Genomic DNA, 24,404 nt, shown 5'->3' on the forward strand with positions numbered 1-24,404 from the left:
GGTACAAAGCTAATTAAACAATAACTGTTTTATTCACAAAGTGCCACCTAAGTAGCTAAGGTTAAATTTAATTATTTAATTATTAAATAATTATTTAATTATTCAATTATCATAAAATTTTTTATTTTATTTTTTGATTTATTTTTAATATATATATATATGTGTGTGTGTGTGTGTGTGTGTACAATTATATGTTAGGAAAGATTTGCTGCTTTATACAGTACTATCTCCCACAAGGGGAAAGACGTAAACCATCGGATCTGTTTAGGTTAGGGGGAGTGAAGTAATGTTTCACATGTTTCTTTGTATAGCTGTTCCATTAGGAACCGACTTTTGTGAATGATGTTTGTCTTGTTCCACTTAACTCTGTGTCTGGTGTTGATGGCATGTTCTGCAATTCCAGACTGTTCGGGTTCAAGGTACTGGGTGTCCAATTGGTGTGTTCTTCTAACCTGACCTGAGCAGATCTTCCTGTTTGTCCAAAATACGATAATCCACACAAGCAGGTAATCTGGTAGACACCTGGATAGCTGAGATGTGGGAGCTTGTCCTTTGGAGACATTAGGAAAGTGGAGATTTTTCTGACGGGTCGAAAAGCCACACAGATGTTTTAGTGGTTTTAGCACCTTAGCTATGCGTTCACTAACCCCTTGTACATAGGGGATAGGTATACATGTTGGTTCTTCTGTACTTGAAGAGGATGCTGGAGCACGACTACTTAAAGTTCTTTTTATGAAGGACTTCTTATAGCCATTGGATATGAAGGAGGAATTAATATACTGTAATTCTTTTTTGTAAAAGTTCTTCTGAAGAACAAAAAGAGTGGGCTCTATGAACTAGTGTTTTTATAGTACCTGCCTTTTGGCTGGGATGGTGATGTGATTCAATGTGGAAGGACACCTCAGACTTTTTTGAGAGAAACAACTGTTTCTCTCAAAAATTAATGCACTTCATCCAAGGATCCAGTTCACCCTAGAAGTAGAAGTAAATAAGCAGTTAGCATTTCTAGACCTCTTGATTCTTCGCCAACCAGATGGTTATCTACAATTCACAGTCTATAGGAAAGAGACTCATACAGGCCAGTACATCCACGCTGAATCACATCACCATCCCAGCCAAAAGGCAGGTACTATAAAAACACTAGTTCATAGAGCCCACTCTTTTTGTTCTTCAGAAGAACTTTTACAAAAAGAATTACAGTATATTAATTCCTACTTCATATCCAATGGCTATAAGAAGTCCTTCATAAAAAGAACTTTAAGTAGTTGTGCTCCAGCATCCTCTTCAAGTACAGAAGAACCTACACGTATACCTATCCCCTATGTACAAGGGGTTAGTGAACTCATAGCTAAGGTGCTAAAACCACTAAATATCTGTGTGGCTTTTCGACCCGTCAGAAAAATCTCCACTTTCCTAATGTCTCCAAAGGACAAGCTCCCACATCTCAGCTATCCAGGTGTCTACCAGATTCCCTGCTCGTGTGGATTATCATATTTTGGACAAACAGGAAGATCTGCTCGGGTCTGGTTAGAAGAACACCAATTGGACACCCAGTACCTTGAACCCGAACAGTCTGGAATTGCAGAACATGCCATCAACACCAGACATAGAGTTAAGTGGAACAAGACAAAAGTCATTCACAAAAGTCGGTTCCTAATGGAATGGCTATACAAAGAAACATGTGAAACATTACTTCACTCCCTAACCTAAACAGATCCGATGGTTTACGTCTTTCCCCCTTGTGGGAGATAGTACTGTATGAAGCAGCAAATCTTTCCTAACATATAATTGTACACACACACACACACACACACACACACACACACACACACACACACATATATATATATTATGATAATTGAATAATTAAATAATTAAATTTAAATAATTAAATTTAAATAATTAAATAAATTTAGGAAATTTAACCTTAGCTACTTAGGTGGCACTTTGTGAATATAACAGTTATTGTTTAATTAGCCTTGCACCTGTACTGATGATGCCTGTGATACCCAGGTGAAAATGCTATGAATAAAGAATAATTGATGTGAGTTAATTCTGTTATTATAATAGTTAGTAACTTGTTACCTTAAACCTTGCAGACTCAGATCCCCCGTATACCACTTTTTGATATCTGTCGGTCAGTTATTAAGATGAAGAAAGAAAACTAAAATAGATGATATAATTCTCAGTAATAATTATAGCATGTTATATCTGGGCAATAGTGATCAGAGAAACAAAGGAATAGCAATAATATTCAAGACTAAGTATGAAGATCAACTTCTTTAATGGCAGGAAATTTATAGTAATGATATGGAAAAATTTTGTGCTGGTAATTTAAACAGTGAAATTTATTTTTGCCTGTGTCCCACAGTAAGTGCTACTAAAGAAATAGAGGAGTTCCATTTTTGATTAATTACAGAGGGTATCTTATATAGAGAGGAAAAGCAGGAGGAATGAATACCAGATGTGTGGAAATGTTTGGAAAAATATGGAGAGGAGAGCAGTTAATAATGGTAAGTATAGGCTAGATTTCTGTTTGACTAAGTCATGCAGAAAGGGCTAGAGGAAATCATAGAGTGAGGTCACAAAAAAAGCTAAGTCTTGTTGACTCTTATGTCTGATACTGCATTAAAGGGGAAAATATGTACAGAAATTTTAAAAAGAATGAACGTCATCTTTCAGGAACTGTAGACTACAAATATTTTTGAAGGGAAGAATGAAAGAGTTTGAAAACAAGGTCAATACCTTCGAGAATCTGCAACATTCATAAAAACAGTGATTGATGAAAATCAAAATTCAATTATTGGCTTAGAAAGTTAAAGTGGAAGTCCAGGAAAAGAAGAAATCATGTCAAAAGTTCCTGGCAAGTAAGACATCATGTGACCTCAGAGAATACAGGAAAAGGTAAGAAAGCTCAGCTATATGTAAAAGCAACTTTAATACTATGAAGGTGGCAAAATGTTCAAGGCTGTTGAGAAAGCTTAGTGATGAAGGAAAGAGTAAAAGGAATCAGAGATTATCAAGCAGTTTTGGATGTCTAGAATAATTATTTTGAAAGATTGTAAAATTAGATAAGCATTGATAGAACAATGTTAAAAAATATTGAACAGGAAGGCAGTTAAGAGAATCTAATCTTGTAGCTATTTTTACTTCATTATGTGAAGTAAAAATAGCTACCAGAAACCTAAAATGTGGAAAAGCAGCTGGAGTAAATATATTCAACTGGAAATGCTCAAATATGGGAGTATAAAATTTTACAGAGATTGTACCATGTATTTCATTAGGTCTTGTCCGAAGGGCTCTTAGCAGCCATCTATAAAAACAGAAATAAAGCTGAATGTTGGAATTACTGAGCAGTTTTCCTATGCAGTGTTCCAGGTAAGATTTATGCAAATATTCCCGAGAGGAGGCTTGAAAAGCTTGAACAAGCTGGATTCAGAACAGATGTCAGGATGAGATTTTCACTATGACAAATAGTTGAGAAATCATGGGAACGTAACAAAGATTTGTATTTCAGTTTGGTAGACTTGTAAAAGGGCATTTCCATTGTTCAGTCAGTATAGATGAAGTCATTTGGTTGGAAAGATTTGGGTTAAAATCCCATGTCTTCACTCTGATATACTATGTCAGAGAGTTTCCAACTTAGAATCATTTGATCTTGAGCTAAAAATCTCTATCCTATTCTCTCAAATTTATTTGCTTTCTCTGGTGATCTTGTGATGTCATCATCCATTGTAAATTATTTTTTTTAGCTTGCATTTTCCCACTGCACATTCAGCACCTTAATTTGATTTGAATTTCTTCTTTTTCTGCATCAATTCTGTGAAAACCCTTTAGTAACATATATGAATATGTCATATCCTCTCTTTTCTCCCCCCCCCCTTTCTCTGCCAAATTTTGTAATCCACAAAACATCAGTTTAATCTCATAGGAACTATTTCACAGTTTTGGTCACTTTTCTTTTGATCATCACCCATTTCCTACCTTAATGTAACTCAGGCAATCAAATCTGTATAGTCCAAATGTGACTAATCATAGCTTATTAACCTAATAAAGAGGAATAATAGCTTCCATATACTTGTCAGATGTTCTAACATCTAAACATTGCTTAAGCTATGTAGCTTGATTTTGCAATACATCTTTCAAACTTCAACTTCCATTCCACCTCCCACAAATCCCTAGTCTCATCAGTTTCCTACACTCCAGTACCATCAGTGTATAGTAATATAAAGTTTGTAATCTTTTCATTATGTAATCTGACAATAGCCATCTTTACACTTATTGTCAGTCTATTTTAAATCATTCTCCAGGTATCTCTACAACATCTTTATTAATGGTTGCCATCTCTAGTTTTGCATCATCGGCATAGAACTGGATGTTCACCCTCAAGTCATTCCTTATATCATTAATGTGCAAATAAAATAGTAGTGGCCACGCACGAAGCTGCTGTTCACTAGTATTCAATTCTTCTCTGCCACATATTACTTGCTTATGCCCATCAGCCTCCCTGTTATTTGTCACCAGCCTTCATGTAGTTCCATAGCGTATCCTGTCAAAGGCCTTTATACATTCCAGAAACATTGACCTGACATTAGTACTGCAAGTTATCCATAGTTAAATACTCCAGAATTGGCTCTAGAGTTAAAGAATTTTGCTTCTTCAGTAATTAGCAGGATGGTGGTCTTTCAGTGAATATTGAAAATTGTCTACTATATAAATACATTCACAAGTACCAAGCAAGCAAGTGATTCAAACTCATAACCTGTAGATTAGAAAGCAACGATGTTATTCACTTAGCTTAGCTAAGCTAAGATACTATCCAGACCAGCTGATGTAGAGAGATCTACTGACAGATATGGAGTAATGTTAGGTTGTTATTTTTGTTTAAGTATACAATTTTCAGTAATTTTTAAAATAAATGATCTCATTAATTACATGTGCATCCTTTCATTGCTTTTTGAGGTCCGTCAGCTAACTGCCGTCCTACTTAGGAGAATAATATCCAATGAATTTGAGAATTTTCAGAAGTTGACACCAGAAATTAATAACCAGCTAAAAAATCATTTACTTCTAATTATACAACAGGATGTTAGTCCTTTACTTCGTAAAAAGACCTGTGATGCCGCTTCAGAGTTAGCCCGAAATTTAATTGGTAAGTAAAATGAAATTTAGTATAGCTTAAGTATGTCAATATGCACAGAATATTATTATTATTGTTAACACCAGTCCTCCATGGAGTCACAAGACTCATTTCAAGAGGCAAGCAGTTACACACAAAGCCCATCAAACCATGTGGTGAATGCTGATACATTGAATGAGCATCCACCACATTGTCAGGCAACACATTCCATTGACCGACCACTCTCCATGCAAAGAACCTATTCCTTATTCCCTGCTCACGCTCTCCTTATACAACTTCCAGGCATGTCCCCCCTTGTTCTGTCCCCCTTTCACAAATTCTGTTCTATGAAAAATTTCTTCCACATTAGCTATATTAGAACAAAAGGAAGGAGATGATTTTAAACTGGTAGCTGTTGTGAGCAGGAAATTATAAAATCCATAACTAAACTATTTAATTAGAGATGGAGGCACTAGCAATGATTTTTCCTTTGAAAAAATTTAGATCGTTGTTTTTAGGACAACATATTAAAATAAGATCTGATCACCAGCCTTTGTCATTTCTAAGACCATGAAAGATAAAAATCAGTGGATAATTAGGTGTGCACTGGAACTGCAGAAATGTAATATTGATATGGCTTAATTCCAGGAAAAGTATGGTAGCAGATTACTTATCTAGATCTTTGGGATCTGATAATTATCAATCATCTAGGGATAACCACTTGAATCAAATGTGAGAAATCCTAGCCGAATTAAAGTGCACAAAAAACTAGATGGTATGTTAATCATTTTAGATAATATGTCATTTGTACTTGGAGATTCAGTATTGTTGGAAAAAAAAATCTAGTAATAAAAGGGTAGGAAAATTAGGAAAGAAAGCATCTGATCCATATAGGAATACAGGCATATTTTCCCATGTAAATTTTAGGATTCAAGATGTTAAAAATCCTAGTAAAATTGTAAACAAACACATTTATTGATTAAAAATATACTTTTTTTTAGTAACTAAATTTAATTATATTAGTTGAAAAAATTAATAAGGTATTGAAGGATGGTTTTCTCGATACTAATTGTGCACCATGTTCACAATCAGATAGTATGAAAAGAAATAGTTTAAAACCTTATAATCCAAATATACAGCAAGGGAGGAAATTAAGAACATTTGTTGAGACAAAGCCTAATCATACAAGAAATTCCAGAAATCCAAAAGAACATAATGCGTGTTGTGGACCTCCTTTAGCCTGAATTACAGCACATATACAATTTGGGATATATTCCACAAGGTGTTGGATTTCATCTACGACATACCATGTGTTCACCAGACAAATCTGTTTTTCTAACATGTCCCATACATTCTCAGTGGAGTTCAGATATGGACTTTTGTGGTGGCCAGAAAGATGATGGAAGTTGCTATCATGCTTGCTGAACACTGCTGAACGATTCTTGTGTGATGGACAGTAGCATTGTTGTCCATGAAACAATCATCACCTGCCGGATAAAAAGTCAACATAGCAGGATGGACTTGATTGGCAACAATGTTCAGGTTTCCTTGGAGGACACCTGACCTACCAGCAATATCAGGGTACCTCCAGAACCTTGTGTTTACAAGGTAAGCTGGGTTCATTGCTTCATTTGGATCCTGCCAAACTCTCTGCCTACCATTGGTAAAGAACAAGGTGTACATGACTCATTGGACCACATGACTTTTTTACCAGTGTTCCGGTGTCAGGAACATTGTAACTGGTAGATGCACTTTCTGGTTCTTCACAGAAATCAGTGGTTTCTGTACAGGCATGTGACAGTGAATACCGATTCACTGTGCATAGCGAGATCTTCCAGTGAGATATGGGTTGGGAAAAGCTTTCATTAAATGGTTTGGTCAATTGTTGCACACAGGAAGTTATGTTTGTACAATCCTTCTCAGGCAACAGTGATATCCTTCCTGATGAGAATGCAATCTCCACTAAGCCTAGTTCACTGGCACAAGACAAGAATCCTTCATAACAGTTGATTTCACATAGAACATCTTTATAAAAAAAAAAACGTGTGAAACATTACTCACTCCACTGTCCTGACTTAAACAGATCCAATGATCTATGTCTATCCTCTTTATGGGAAATAGTACTTTTTAAATCAGCTAATCTTCCCTACTTATCATCATCAAATTCCTGACATTTACCCTTAAAGAGTGTACAGGATATGATGGTACTACATGAAAAATGTACATCATTACTAACTTCCTACCTACAATTTTCTGCCAAATCAATCTGTTACCTGTCAAAGCTACAACATTGTTAGATCTTATATGTATATATCTATCTTCTAAGGCACTTTTTTCCATATCAATCCACCTCTTTCTTCGTCTTCCTCTGAGTCTTTTTCCTGCCTGCCAACCTGGCAGAGAACACTTTGGCTAATCTTTCCTCACCCATTATGTTTATGTGTCCATACCACCTGAGATTAGCTCTGCTAATGCATTCCTGGTTGCTGACGATGTCAAGTTCTTTCCTAATATTCTCGTTTTTAATATGATATTGCCATCTGTTCATGCCCCTAATCTTTCTCAGGACTCTCATATCTGCGGCCTGTAGTCTTTGGTCAGGTGTTTTACTTCTGACCCACCTCTCAGATCCATAAGTTAAAATTGGTTTGTACACTGTCTTGTATACAGCTAATTTAGTGGTTTCACTAATTTCTCTCTTATTCCATATAAATTTATTAAGTTGACTTCCTACCATACCAGCTTTGTTGATTCTGTTATCTATTTCAATATTTAATTTACCATCTTCACTAAAATCATGCCTAAGTAGCTGAAATGTTTACTTGTTCCACAGGTTCTCCGTTCACAACGCAGTTGACATTTTCAATGATTCTGCCTATTTTCATTGTCTTTGTGTTTTTATTGCTGACCTTCATACCATATCTATTACAACAGTTATTCAATTTAGTCAGGAAATCTTGCAGACTTGTAGCGGATTTATTTAGAAATATAACATCATCTGCAAAATGAAAAGAGCTGACATTAACATCTCCAATTTTGATATCATGATTATACCACTTTCCTTCATAATGTGATCCATATAAATAATGAATAACAGAGGGGATAATGTACATCCTTGACTCACACCAGATTTAACATTAAACCACCTTCCTGTACTTCCTTCAATTCTAAGTGCTGACTTACAACTCAAATAAAGACTAAGTATTGCTTAATATAATGTTCCATTGACACCATATAACTGTATCGTATGGAATAGCTTCTCTCTTGGTACCTTGTCATATGCCTTTTCCAGATTGACAAAACTTAAATACAGATCTTTGTTATATTCCCATGATTTCTCAACTATTTGTCGTAAAGTGAAGAACTGATCCTGACGGCCTCTATTTGGCCTGAATCCAGTTTGTTCCTTACCAAGCTTCTCTTCCACAATCCTTCTCAACCGTTTCTCAAGTATACTGGCATAAATCTTACCAGGAACACTCAGTAGGGAAATACCTCTGTAATTCTCACAATCAGTTTTATTTCCCTTTTGATATATGGGTACTGTGAGAGCTCTACTCCAATCATCTGGAATTCATCCTTCTTTACAGGCCCTCTGAACTATGCAGTGTAGCCACTATAAAAGTTTTATACCTCCATACTTGAGCATTTCTGGTCTGATATCATCTACTCCAGCTTCCTTTTCCACATTTCAGACTTTTGATGGCTTTTTCTACTTCAAGCATCGATATGTATTCCTGATTGCATGCCTGGTCAGTGTTTTTTTATTACCGTGCTGTCATCACTACTAGTTTTATTTAGCAATTTTTCGAAGCAATTACTCCATACTTCAAGGATATCTTTTTCTCCAGCTTTCATATCACCTTTGTCATCTCTAATTCCTTTTACAGCACTCTTTCCTCCATTTCTGAGCTTCTTCAACAGTCTCTAGTATATCTTGCTACCTTCTTGATATTTATTTTCTATGTTCTTACCAAAGTCTTCCCATGACTTTTGTTTAGCTAGTTTTACACACTGTTTAGTTTTCTTACATTTGTCTCTGTATTCTCTAAGAGCACAAGCTGACTTACCAGGAATGTTTGATATGTTTTCTTCTTTTCCTTCACTGCCTCTTTAACTTCCTGTGTCCACCAGGGAGTTCTGATTTTTCTATATTTGCAGACAACTTCACCACATGCCTCTCTGGCAGAATCAATCAATGTTTTCTTCAGAACTTGCCACTGAATATCCAAGATTTGATTCATGTTCTCAAACTCCTTCATTTTTTCTAGAATAATGTTTGTATATTTTAGTCTACAGTTCACATCTGAGTGCTGCTCAACTTTTATTCGTTTTAAAACTTTCTTACATGTTCTTCTTTCAGTACTTATAAGTATTATTATTTTTTTCTTTTTTGAGTTAAAAAAAAATATTGACAGTTATCTTACATTAGCTACCGAGATGGTGCTTTTTAGAATGTCTTAGGACCACATTTATGCTTCTTATACAAGCAGCGTGAGTTATTTTTTCACTGAATAAACACCCAGGATATCTCACCTTTTGAGAAACCAGTCAGCCCTGCTGTTTTCAACATGGCTCCAGTCAGACTGGCAGCTGCAATGAGCCTTTTATCGAACTCCAAAAGATACTATGTGTTTTCCATTGTGATCTACACTATTGATGATTACTACTGTAATCATCAGTAGTGTCGAACGCAGTGGAAAAACAAAGTATCTTTTTTTTGATAGAACAAGTATTTTGCAGATACTCTGTGTAAGTGATGTTTATGTACATCTGCAGAATAGGTTTCTAAGATATGTTTACATCAGAGTGAAGATAATCATAAAGAAACTAACATGGATGAATTAGTGAATGAGTATCATAGGTTAGTTAACTTAGAATTAATAAACCAGAGGAAAGTAAATACCTCGAATCTAGTTACTTGAAGATAATGAATCTCAGCCTGTGGAATTTGATTCTGATAGTGATGATTTTGTAACAACAAAACATAATTCTCGTAATTTAAGGGAAATTTTTTAAAAGTACAGAAATGAAATATGTAGTTATAATGAATTTGGAGTTGATGTAAATTCCCAATTCTCTGGACTCAAGTGATTCTTAAACTGCTACTAATTCAAAAATTGTAAATGATGAATCATCACATAATGCTCAAGACCCTCATTGGTATTTTAGAACTGGGTATAAGCATTAAAAGACTTGTTAGTTTTGTTAGATGTATGAAAAGTGTTTAGGAATTAAAAAAAAAAAAAAGAATTTGAGGGAAAGATGTAAAAATAGTCATAATTTATAATTATGAATTATTTTACAATTTGCTCTTGTATATTAGAATTATTTTGTTTTGTAACACATATAGCCAACACTTGAGATGTGCCTGATATTGATATTTATGTTAAAATGAAATGTAAGGTATTTCATATTAATTGCACTTATCAGATACCTGCCAGTTGTAATAATTTCAGTGTTTTTTTATTGTAATTTACAATTGTTAAATGTACTGTATCTGTTGTTCATTGTAAAAACATTCTCTTTTTCCTAATGACAACAGATGTCAGCCATTACTGACTTCTTGTAGTTGAAGAAGTTCGCATGCTCACAGAGTCAGTACCTGGGTAATGAGGAAGAAAACAAGAGGAGAGTCAATGGAAATCTGAGAATTTTGTTTTAGGAAATTTTTTAAGAAAACTTTGCAGCCAAAATATATTAATAGAGGATTCTGAAAAGAGAATTTAGCAAGGTGAATCCTTTGACTAGAAAAGGGAGACTCAACAAATGAACAGTAAATATTAGACATCCTGTTTCAACATTCCAAAAAAAGCTAAATGGAATATTTCATGTTCTATCTCAAGGATGCTGAATATATTTGTTATTCTATTAAAATTGGAGAAATATGAAACTGTAAAGTGGCTTTAATGAAGAGCTCTACTCTGATACTCTTCTGTTTATAAAGTAATAAAAGAGAACCCCCCCCCCCCTCTGGTAAAGAATTCCTAATTTGTGCTTGTAATAAAATTACCTATGGTAAGAATTTTTTTACTCCAGTGAAACAATGAGGATGAATGGCACAGTACTTGCTATACGAGGAAATTTTGAGTAAAGACCTGATAAAGAACTGACTCTAGTAAACATTTATTGTCCGTAGGAATTTTTTTGTAAAATACAAAAATGTTCATTATAATAAATTTAGTTTAATCCTATATCCAAGTGTAAGCAAACCAAGTTTGCACCTGAAAATATCTTCAGGCAACTCCGAGCAAAGGCTCTCTTCATTCCTTGTCTCAGTATCTCCCATAATGCAAAGCACATCTCCTTGCAGACATGTATACTGCTATGCATTAAGGGAAGGGCCACTACACAGACTTGTTTTGACCTTTATTGAGGTCTCATCAGTGTGAGGCAGACCTAAACATGGAGATACTAAGGCAGAAGCAATAGGAGAGGTCATATTTACCTATACAAGTTGCCAACAGGTGTACCACCTTCTTATTGAATTACTCTGGATTTAGAGAAAGATGTTGGAAGTTTATTTTGCACTTGGTTAGACTATAAAAAATTTAGTTTAATCCTTTATCCAAGTGTAAGCAAACAAAGTTTGCACCTGAAAATATCTTCAGAAGATATTTTCAGGTGCAAACTTTGTTTGCTTACACTTGGATAAAGGATTAAACTAAATTTATTATAGTCTAACGAAGTGCAAAATAAACTTCCAACAAAAATGTTCAGTCCGACAAACTGATTAAGGATATGTAAAGTAAATCATTAATAGAATGAGTCAGTGAGAGAATAAATTTTATCTTATATAGATAAGTAGATCTCAGAGTATAGTTTTTATTTTAGAAGGTCTTGGATCCAGTTAGTTTTGTCATTACTAAATTATATTTACCATGTATATAGTTTTTCATTTCATTAAATGCATATTTTTTTTATTTGGGTTTGAGTCAATTATTTTCTGGATTCTAAAGGGAATAGAGTTAAAAGTCATTTCACCAATCCAATTGAACTCTTGTAAATCTACTTAGCACTTGGTGTAAAAACAATCTCATTAAATAGTAAATTAACATAAATGGTATACAGCTGACAGGATTTTTAAAATAACCAACACAGCTGACGTGATTTTTAATGATGTAATACAGTGGCCTTTGTAGTCTTAGTGACTGGTTATAATTCATTCCAAGCTACAATAACAACTGCTGACTATTAAAAAAGATGTTTTAGCCCCATTTCATATTGATTAACAAATTGAAATCGGCACTACTTTTAGAGTAGAGTATGGATCACTGAAAATCTATGAAAATATACACTGCTGCTAGTTTTTCATTCACAGTCAGTAATATTGATAGTCCCATGGGCGTGCGCAATGTGTGCGATGCACACAGGCACCAAAGAGGAGGAAATACTTTTAAAAAAAATGTATTTTTAAAGTGTTTTTTTTTATTGGGCGGGGGGGGGGGGAGAATAGGGGTGTCAACTAAAGTTTTGCACACAGGTGCCAGACACTACTGGCGCACTCCTGGATAGCCCCTCATGTATAACTTAGCCAAATACTAATCAGTGAAAACACTGATACTGTTACATGCTAAGAACTTAATTTATTTCAAATTCTTAACCAAGAAACTAAAACAGAAGTTCCAACATAGCAGTGAGCTTTTATGCCATATCACTGTTCATTAATATCACACAAAAAACACATTAATCTTAATTAGGAAAAAATTCCCTGATAGCATGCTGTTTAAATTGGTAATGCATTAACATTATTTCATATGACATGAAATGATCACGTGAAACATGATCATTTCATGCCATGTGATACTATGTGATCTACATAAGTATTTCCCAACTTTACATAACTGAGAATCAATTTTTTTCAATATGATTGTTTGCAGCCCATCATGTAACTGAGCCCATTATTTAACTGAGCCAGCTACATGCATTGTAGCTGGCTCAGTTAAATAAGTGATTTGTAATACCAGTAAAAATAGATATTTAACTGGTGCCTTTTTTATAATATACAGTATATACACACACATATATATTCATCCCATACACAAGAGGTCGAAGAACCTATAAGCACATCAGTGCTGTGTGTGAGATGTAGGCAAGAGTTGAGAAATGTTCATTGACATTTTTCTTGAATAGGTTGCAGGTTGTAATTGGGAATACTTCACAAGGAAGACTGTACTAAATGACAGAAATAGATGGAATAAAAGAGAAGGAAAGAAGCAGGTTCAGTGCATTTGTCTTGCATTGAAAAGAGATGCTGAGCAGCTGCTGCTGCTCTTGTTTTAGCAGGCTCAAAAGAAAGTGGAGGAACGATTGTTGTCAGTTTATCATAGCAATGACCTGTAGAAGAAATACAGAGCTGAAACATTGCATAGAGGTTGAAGTAAGTCTGTAAGGGGGGGGGATTATCTGTGTGCTGAATTGCTGCCCTCTGAACGGTATTGAATTTTTAGGGAGGTTTTTAGATGCATTTTTAGATCCTAAACACATGAGCAGTATTCTAAGGATAGATAGAATTGAGTTTGTATATATAGTAGCTGGGTTGGTGACAAATAGCATCTTCAGTGGAAGAGACTACCTAGACTTTTAGATTCAGAGAAGCTTGAGGTAAATGTCATTCCAAGCAGAGAGAAAGATCTGAACCTGTTTGGTGATGTGTGTTACTGAGGGCAAGGATAGGTGAGCTGAGATTCCTTTTACAAGTGCAAAGGAGACTGCATTTTGGCAGCATTGCAGGTGAAGAGATTGTCCTTGCCCCATTGAAAGATGGTATGGAGATCAATGTTTATTGCTCTGTTCGAATATGATCTTGAAACATCTGAGCACTGCATAGTTTGTCATATGAGTAGGATAAATGAAGAGTACTGTTATTAGCACTTCAGCGAATAGGATCAGTAGTGGCTGAGAGTAGGTCATTTATGTATAGAAGAAAGGGTAGGTAATAGAATAGAGCCTTAGGGCACTTACACATATGGTGAAGATTGAAGAGAGGGAGCCATCCATCATGGCATGCACTAAACCTGAACAACCGGAGAGAAAGCTGGTTACTTTCTACACAGGTTTCTCTGAAATTTTTATTGTGCTTGTCCAGTGGTTTATGTTGTAGGTTAAAAAGGTCAGTGAATGGTGGAATCCACTGATGTACTGATTAACTAGTGGGTATCTAAGTGACTATTGACTTTCTATTGAATTACTTTGGAGAGGAATGAGGTGATGGCAGACTTCCATCTCTCTTTTTAGGAATAGGCTTGATATGATTGTTCCCATGCATCGAGATAAGTGTCAGTTAAGTAAAGAAGATTGTAGACATATGATACAGGGCAGATATTTGCCCTGGAGCAGTTTTTGAGTAAAATTAGGGAGGTGCCATAGGGACAGAAAAACTTCCTAGTGTCTAAGCTGTTAACCATTTTTCTTATTCATTATTATTATTATTATTTTTGCCAAAAAATCTCGGGAAGCATGTGGTTCTCAGATTCTGGTATGGTGGAAGTTGATTTGTCTTGGTTATCTGTGCAAGAGTTGGAGAGAAAGTGTGATGCCAGGAGGTCAGTTTTATCTTTGGATGCTATAGCATTAGTGCCATCTGGATGAGAAAGGTAGAAGCACAGATGATCAGAATTTGGATCTGGATGGCCTTAGCAAGGATCTAGCAGTTTGGCTTTCATTTAGACGGTTTTCTGCTTCAAGAAGTAAAATTTAAATTGCGTACGACTGTATTTATTGCATGCTTCAGCATAGGCTGAGTATGAAATTGGAGTTCTTGATGCAAGCCACTGACCAAGTAAATCAGGAATGTTACAATGAACAAATAAAGCCACTATTCGAAGTTTCAAAATCCCTGTATTCCCTTTTGTTATCCTCACCAGTATATAGTCCTTGTCTAGAATGTCTTGGATCAGAATCCAGCAACAATTCCCTAGCCTATGTGTCTGTAAATGTATCTTTTCTGAAATTCTTCATTGCTGTCTAGTTTTTTCCTTTTTTTTTTTCCTTTCTGTCTCATTGATTATTTGTTTATAATTTACTATCAAAATGAACCTAAATTGTAAAATATCACTTTGACACAGTAAACTTAAGTGGTAATAGAAGTCTGTCTGTTTTTTGAAAATAAAATCGGACATACTCAGAAGTGTACTAGTAAATGTTAATTTAATAATGGCTGAATAGAGATACGAGGGGGGAGGGTACCCAAAAATAAACAGAATCTGAACTTGGCGCGCATGTATTTTCTAGTTACGGTTGATACTATGAGGTTGTGAGGGTGCAGTTTTTCACGCCAGTCTGGCAAGTGGTGCCATCCTGTGTGAACAAGCAAGTTTGGCAATTTTGTGATGGCTGATCACATGGAACAGAGTGTGTGTGTATGTGTGTGAGAGAGAGAGTGAGTGAGTGAAAGTTTTTTCTTTTGGGTAAAACTACAGCTGAAACTATTGTTATGCTTCGGCAATGCTCTTGGTCAAATTCAGGGCTACAAGTGGTTTTCTTGTTTCAAAAATGGGGACATGTCATATGAAGCCCAACCACCTTCGACAAGCAGCAATGATGAAAACACTGAAAAGGTTTGCCAGGCAATCAGTGAAGATCGTCGAAATACCATTGAGCAAGTTTCTGAAGAGATGAATTTGTTATTGAGTTTGTACCAGCGAATTTTAACAGAAGATTTGCAGATGAAATGTGTGTGCTCATTTTGCCTCGTTTGATCACAGAGGATAAAAAAAAAAATCATGTGAATGTTTGCCATGATTTGCAGGAGCAAGTTCTTAATGACCAGAACTTCTTGCAAAAGTTGTGACCAGGGATAAGTCTTGGTGCTACAGTTATGATCCAGAAATAAATCAAGCATTAAGCCAATGGAAACATGCAAATTCACCGAGACCCAGGAAGGCACATAGAGTTCAATGAAATGTCACAACAATGTTGCTTTGTTTTTTTAATATGAATGGAATTGTACACAAAGAATTTGTTCCTCTTGGACAGACAGTGAACCAACATTTTTATCTCAATGTTTTGAAAAGACTGCATGATAGTGTGCAATGAAAACAGCCAGAAATGTGGAGTGTCGTGGATTGGTTGCTGCACCACAACAATACGGCATTCCACACAGCCTACTAACCTGATCTCTCCATGTGACTCTTATTTCCAAAATCTTATTTGGAAAAAAAAAAAAATAAGAGTAGCGATTCCTTGGCATGAATGAAGTGAAAGAAAAGTTGCTGGAGGCCATAAACAGTATTCCAGTTGAACAGTTCCAGAACTGTTTCCAGCAGTGGAAAAAATGCATATTATAGTATGCAGCATGTTTCATATTATATATATTGCATATAATAGACATAAATGACTTTATTTGCTTGGTTGTCAAAGTTGGAAAAGCAGTGATATGAAACATATGTTTATATGAATATTTGTAATATATCATAAATAATAAATTACACGATAACCACAGTAATCTACTTTAATGAAATAAAAGTACAGATATTTCGTACAGAAATAAATAGTACATCAGTGTAGACAACAAGCAATTCAAAGGAATTTAATACAAATTACATAACAATTGGTGGATTACCAATTAAAAACTGTTGCTGTGCTAGAAATTAATATTAATAAAGAATATTATTAAAATTATTCGTAAAAACTTTTTTTTTGATGATTACATATGATAAGAATCACCCAAACGTTTTGGGAGAGGGAGACAATCGTTTTGATTCAGATTTGGCCAATATAAAAGGGCTTTGCAACCTTCTTCAGGCTTCTTACATCGGCCAAATCTGAATTAAAATGATTGTCTCTCTCTCCTAGAAGTTTGGGAGATTCTCATCGTAAGTAACCATAAAAAAAAAAAAAAACATTTTTAAGAATAATTTTAATAATATTCTTTATTAATTTAAATTTCTAGCACGTGGCAACAGTTTTTAATTGGTAATACACCGACTGTTATGTGCTTTGTATTCCTTTCCTTTGAATTGCTTGTACACTGATGTACTGTTAATTTCAGTATGAAATATCTGTACTTTTATTTCATTAAAGTTAATTACTGTGGTTATCGTGTAATTTATTATTTATAATTATGCCACAGGTACCTTTTTAAAGATTAAATATAATATCATGTCAGTAATTAATCAATAAGCCCTTCTTATCCCAAATGATATTGAGTAGGTAAGATTATTTCACTTGAATGCTTATAGCTTTCATGATATTTATTTAGCAAAAACTGGCTTAGAGTTTTTTTTTATCTTACTTATTAGCTGTGTGAAGTTTTTGGGAGTTTTCTGATAAGGACTTTTTTTTGATGCTGTGAGATTGCTGTAATATATATGTATGAGCAACCGAAATATTAGGGTTGTGTAATGTAATTCCATTTGCCATTATTGTAATGGCATGTGGCATTTAAAAAAAAGTAGCTTTGCAATTTTTTCCTTCATATTGAGTCACTATTATTGTGAGGACATTCACTTGTAATGTTTGCGCACTCAAAGTGCACAGGTGTGAGCAGCCTTAAACTGGGTCTTGTTCTTTCATCCTTTCGCTACATTTTAGTATATATACAGTGGTGTAAAATATTGAAATTGTTTCAATATCTCATATTTCAATTTCTTAGTATTTATACACAACAGACTTGTCTGTTGTGTACATGATAATGAGAAACATGCATATATTTTTTTTCATGTTTGAAAAACTTGTAAAAGTGCAATACTGTGTGGCAAAGCATTGGTTGTTCCTTGCTTTGCCACACAGCATTGCACAGCCATATACATTGGGAGCTATCATAATGGAGGCATTAACACTCAGGCTGCTCCTCATGTGTTGTCTCCAAATGTTTCTTGAAGACTTCAGTCTTGATTTTCTCATCTGTCATGTTTGTATCACCTTTCAAAAATGTATAAGCTGTCTGGCAGAGAGGAAGTAGAAAAAGGACTAGATCGCTTGTTACAAACTTAATATTCACTTCGTTGTATCGAAAAATGAAATTAGTTTTACATAAATTTGAGTCCTTTTGCCAAACAATCCTCTACCAAACTGCACTGTTGTTAGTCTTCTTATTGATGCTGTTGCTGAAGCAGTACTCTCAAATTTACTGTGAATTCAATCAGTAGCATTAATGATTTGGTTGATTAATAGATAACTGTTAGCTTTGCTCAGTCTTGTCATGCTTCATGTAAGTAATAAATCATTCTCTTTCTCTAAACCTGTATTGATGTGATAATTTTTTCTCCTTGAGATAACATTACTGTTTCATGATTTTATAAGTACACTGCATTTTTTTACTTCCAAGAAAGTAGGATTTTTTCCTGGCATTAGTTTACTTCTGAACAACAATTGACTCTCTACACATCCCAAATCATATAGAATGCTCTTTTTATGTAAGATGATCCTTCCTAAGGAGTACATGCAAATTATGAAAAACATTAAATGGACATTTATAAATAACACTTATGTCTGTTTAGTACTGAAGATGTAACAAGAATGTATTGTGAAACATAAATCTCTTGTTAATAGATAGTTCTTATATCATTTATGTAATTCATGCTTATTTCTTGCATTATCTTCAAGTTACCCTGGTACAAACAGTAAGCTCCCTAAGGATTGTTGATTCCATGCTAAGAGAGCACTCAGGTTTATTATTACTACCCACTGTCACTGTTTGTCCGTTTAAGATTATATTAATTTTATACTGATATTTCTATTAGCAATAAGCTTCAATAGCTTAGTTTTGACAATGCTCTTCATTTGGAAAGATGGGGGTTTTGAATACTGTCTAGGATATGAAGAACCTTTATCATGGAGATGAGTTAGATGGTCTTATATGGAGGTGGAAGTTTTTTCTCTTAGAAACTTGGGTTTTTATTCTGCATACAGGTAGAATATCTAGGATGACATACACAATTTACATATATAGCATACTTAGGAATCATGGTTAAGAAATCCAATGATGCCTTGGGCTATAGTATGAGAACTATAGTAGAAGATATGTTAGCTGGTTGGCTGAGTGGATAGCATTGCTCTCTCCGGATGTACAGGTGGTGAGTGTATGACATGAATGTTTGTGTCTTGAAGTGATAGACATTTCATCACTGTGTGACCAATATCCTGCTGATAGTAGGCCTAGCAAATAGTTTGAAGAATATATTGATATGATAGTATTCTGAATTATCAAAGCCTTATCATACTTGCACCATTAATAAATGGTGATTTTATAAATTCTAATTTGCATATAAAAGTCCCAGTTTTCTTCTGAACTGTTTAAACATGAGCATCAACTCATTCACAGTCAGTTATGGTCAGGACTTGACAAATTATGCATAGAACATGTGACTAACAACTGGTGACATGCTGCTGATCAACTGTCAGGCATTATTTCTTACAAAGATTTTGTTTAGAAAGTTATCTTTTCATTAAATCTTTGTCTTTTGTCCAGTATCCAGCTACTCTACATGTGGGAAAATCTACAAGTGGGCAAGCATATTTGTTTATCCCTGTTTATGGTTGTTATTGTTATACACTTGATCTGTTAAGAACTATAGTAGAAGATATGTTAGCTGGTTGGCTGAGTGGATAGCATTGCTCTCTCCAGATGTACAGGTGGTGAGTGTATGACATGAATATTTGTGTCTTGAAGTAATAGACATTTCATCACTGTGTGAACAATATCCTGCTGATAGTAGGCCTAGCAAATAGTTTGAAGAATATATTGATATGATAGTATTCTGATTTATCAAAGCCTTATCATACTTGCACCACTAATAAATGGTGATTTTATAAATTCTAATTTGCATATAAAAGTCCCAGTTTTCTTCTGAACTGTTTAAACATGAGCATCAACTCATTCACAGTCAGTTATGGTCGAGACTTGACAAATTATGCAGAATCTTACTCCACATGCAAAAAAATGCTATTGGCCAATGTCTCTTTCCTCCTCCTCTCATCTTAAATGTTAAAATAAATAATAAAAAAATATACAACTTTCTGTTTGATCAATGCAGACTTAAGCACCTAAGGGGGGAAAAATCATTCCAATATGACATGCACAGGATTACTATTAGACAAAAACACAGCACTGCACTCTGTAGAACATGTGACTAACAACTGGTGACATGCTGTTGATCAACTCTCAGGCATTATTTCTTATAAAGATTTTGTTTAGAAAGTTATCTTTTCATTAAATCTTTGTCGTGAGTCCAGTATCCAGCTACTCTACATGTGGGAAAATCTACAAGTGGGAAAGCATATTCGTTTATCCCTATTTATGGTTGTTATTGTTATACACTTGATAAATGGGACATTTACAGGGCAGATGCACAGTCATAATGATGATTGTATGCTTTCTTTCTAATTGTTCTAGATTTAAGAGGACAAAACTAGGACTTGGGGTCTGTTTGGTAGTTGAACAGCATGCCATTCACTACTAAACAGCTATCAAAAATGTTTTTTCTTATATTTTAAGAATATATTTTAAACTTGAGTATGAAAACTTTAATTTGATATATGATTTCATTTATTTGGTTATCATCATACAAGAAAATGCTGTAGAAGGTACTAATATTAATATTATGTTATTTAAAGTATATTTGTAATTGTATATCATTGTATTGTAAAACAGACTAATTTAAATATCATTATATTTTAGACGATGAAGGAAATAATCACTGGCCGGAATTCTTGAAATTTTTATTTGATTGTGCAAGCTCATCCAATCAGTTCTTGAAGGAGTCTTCACTATACATGTTTTCGTAAGAAAAGTTTGTGAAATTTTATAAATAATTTTACTGTATTTAAATTTTTGAAATTAATTTGAGGTTAAATTTTTGAAGTTAATCTTTCAGCAGTATACAAATATTCTTATTATAGCTTTTTTGTATTGAATTGGGAACATGTTTGTTTTGCACTCTAGTGAATCAAAATGAGCAAAAAAAAAAAAAAAAATTCATGTGAAATATACTAGAGTAAATTAAATATGAGACATTTTCTTTGGATTTTATTGGACCATGATTCTTTATAAATATGTTATTATTGTTCTGGGCATCTCCAAGGAGTCGACAGACTTCGAGGGAAGCCCTAACATCATGTCAAGAACAACTATTCGACAACTAAAAGCAGTGGTCCAAGAACAGAGCCCTGCGGCACATCACTAGTCACAAGCCATCTTTTAGACTCCACTCCTGAATAAACCACTCTCTGGTATCTCTCCTTCAACCACCCACCTATCCATCTCACCAACCCTATATCTATTTTTTGGATAGAGTTTTTGATATGAGTGAGAGGTTATCAAGTAGATCTTTTTCTTCCGTGATGATATTTATTGCTCTGTTTTTGAGCATATGTGTGATGCTAAGTTTTTGTGCATAATGATAAGCAGATTTAAAATGAAGATAATGTCCAGTGTCTCTAGGTTTGCAGTAGATTGTGAACTTGATTTGTCCATTATCCTGTTTTTTTACTAATATGTCCAAAAAAAGTAATTGATGGTTGTTTTCTAACTCTAATGTGAACTTAATTTTTTGAAGGAACTCGTGTAAGGCATTTTCTGTGTCTTTCCTAAAGATGAAACATCGTCTACATATCTCCACCAGACTGATGGTTTCAGAGTTATTTTTGAGAGGATGTCATTTTCTAATTTTTCCATGAACAGATCCGCTCACGATGGTGACAGGGGACTGCCCATGGATTTGCCTTCCAGTTGTTGACTTTAAAATAGTTTGATTTTAAGCAATGGCAGAAAAGCTGCATAATGTCGTTTGGAAAGATATCTTCTATGATCTTAATTACTTCTTCGACCGGTACGTTCGTGAATAAAGACAGAACGTCTAGACTTGCAAGTATATCTGTATTGGATATATTGATACTTTTTAGTTTTTCAACGAAATGCCAAGAATTCTTTATGAATGAGGATGAGTTCTTTATCTTCTCTTTCAACAGACTGGCTAGTAGGTATGTAGGAGAATTTCTGCCGTCCACGATCGGGCGAAGCGGAACTCTGACTTTATGGACTTTTGGTATAACATGTAGGCATGGTGGTAATGGATGTAGAGATTTTAAATTTCTTTATACTTTCTGCCAATCGTGGACAGCAGAAATTCTCCTATACCTACTAGCAAACACCTAGCCAGTCAGTTCCTTACACAAGAATTTATTTTCCTTCAAAAAATAAATTCTTTCCACCAAAAAATTAAGTTTACATTAGAGTTAGAAAACAACCATCAATTACCTTTTTTGGACATAGTAGTTAAAAAATAGGATAATGTACAAATCAAGCTCACAATCTACCGCAAAACTACAGACACTGCCCGTTATCTTCATTTTAAATCTACTCATCATTATGCACAAAAACTTAGCATCCTACATATGCTCAAAAACAGAGCAATAAATATCATCACGGAAGAAAAAGATCTATTTGATGAGCTCTCACTCATATCAAAAACTCTATCCAAAAATGGTTATTCACAAAATATAATTCAAAAGATTCCCTATAGAAACAGCCACAGCGACAACCTCAAATGATACAGTACACATCGTCCATCGTCATACCTTATGCAGGCTCAGTCTCCACCATAATAGCAAAAATCATGAAGTTTTTCAACACCAGGGCTGCTTTAAACCTATTTTAACTACACGGCACTTGTTAAAATCTCCTAAGGACAGCATCGGTTTCTACAAATACGCAGGAGTATACAACATCCCATGTTCCTGTGGGCTGAATTATATAGGCCAAACATCACAAAGCCTAGAAATCCGAAAAAAATAACATATCGGAGATGTAAAGAACAACAGAACAAACACCTCAGGATTAGCCCATCATTTCTCAATTTCGAACCATTCCATTGATTGGGACAACAGCTCCATGCCATACATTGAAGAAGATTTCAAATGTAGAAACTTTAAAGAAGCTGCAGTGGTAATGTCGCACGTCCTTTTCGATTTTTTTAACTGATTTTAACGTCATTACTGCATTCTTCTGTTGTAGCATTTAATGTTAGTTAACTATTCTTGTCCTGAAGAAACCAGACAGACCTAATCTGGCAAAACTGGTTGACGATTTATACATATATTTATAAAGATTTTAACGTGATTACTGCATTCTTCTGTTGTAGCATTTTAATGTTAGTTAACCATTCTTGTCCTGAAGAAACCAGACAGACCTAATCTGCCAAAACTGGTTGACGATTTATACATATATTTATAAAGAATCATGGTCCAATAAAATCAAGAAAATGTCTCATATTTAGTATAAAAAAAGAATGAAATATTAACAATCAAAATACTAGAGTAAACTAAGGAATGAAAATAAGAATATAGTTTCTCTCAGGTATATAATTTGCTCTTGCAAGGTTTGGGGATTGTATAGCAATTAGCAATAACTATCTCTAATTCCTATTATTTTAGTGACATTGTGATATATAATTTTTTCTTGTATATCGAAATGTGACTTCTGCCATATGAGTTATCTTTTAATATCTCCATAAGTCTAGGAGTCGACAGATAATAAGTCTAGGTCCCACTGATAGACTCATTAGGAATTGGTTCAGAGGATGCTTGTTGTTGTTGAGTGGTTTCCTGTTCACCACAGAGTAGAGTAGAGCATAGATTTTTCCTCTTTTGCAATAAATGTCCGTGTTGGCATTCTCTTCCAAAACAGAGCAGTTTCGTCAACATTAAATATTTGCTCAGGCAAATATTAACTAGACTCGGCATTCACAGCAAATGTAACGAATAGTAACAGGCAGTGACAGGTTACCGGTAAAGTTTCATCAACATTACTGTTCAGTGATTGAATTACCCTTGATGAAAAGTGTCATATTTTTGTGGACCATCCTTGTCTTGATAATATGGCCAAAATAGTATACTTCCCTCTTGGATTTGAAGAGTTGGCTAGACGTTTTTAATAAATACAGGAATGTTTCCTCTTAGACATAGATCATAATGGCGTTTTAACCCCGTACTGGCTTTGAAATGTTTCCACCACTTGTACGTTTGAGTCTGGCCTAAATCCTCATTCCCAAATGCTGTTTTTACCATTTCGAATGTTTCTGTGAAAGATATTTTCCCAATTTGAAGTAAAACTTCACACAAATTCATTGATCGTGAAAATCACCCATTTTAAACACAGCAATAAATCTCCAGACTCATCGAATACATGTTGACACAAACAGAACAGATGTAGTACAATAACTAAGCAAAATATCAAGCCGCAGTTTTCTAGGCTATTTTCCAATCTTGCTGCTAGACTGCAGCATACGGAGCACACAGCTAGTATTGTTTATTGGCATAATAATTCAAAAGTTCGGGAATTTCC

The 24,404-nt window shown here is 34.6% G+C and overlaps 1 protein-coding gene across 1 annotated transcript in view; it reads left to right on the forward strand.

Annotated features, from left to right (window-relative positions):
* Karybeta3 (karyopherin beta 3) overlaps window positions 1–24,404 on the forward strand; it is a 348,737-nt gene that overhangs the window by 39,918 nt on the left and 284,415 nt on the right. The window contains exons 3-4 of the mRNA XM_090396827.1: window positions 4,963–5,152; window positions 20,742–20,844. Of these exons, the coding sequence (XP_090252953.1) occupies window positions 4,963–5,152; window positions 20,742–20,844 (293 nt within the window). The remainder of the gene's footprint in view (window positions 1–4,962; window positions 5,153–20,741; window positions 20,845–24,404) is intronic.

Source organism: Typopeltis vanoorti, chromosome 8 (assembly GCF_054136105.1).
Source record: "Typopeltis vanoorti isolate ZY-2024b chromosome 8, IOZ_Tvanoo_1.0, whole genome shotgun sequence".
Lineage (NCBI taxonomy): Eukaryota > Metazoa > Arthropoda > Arachnida > Uropygi > Thelyphonidae > Typopeltis > Typopeltis vanoorti.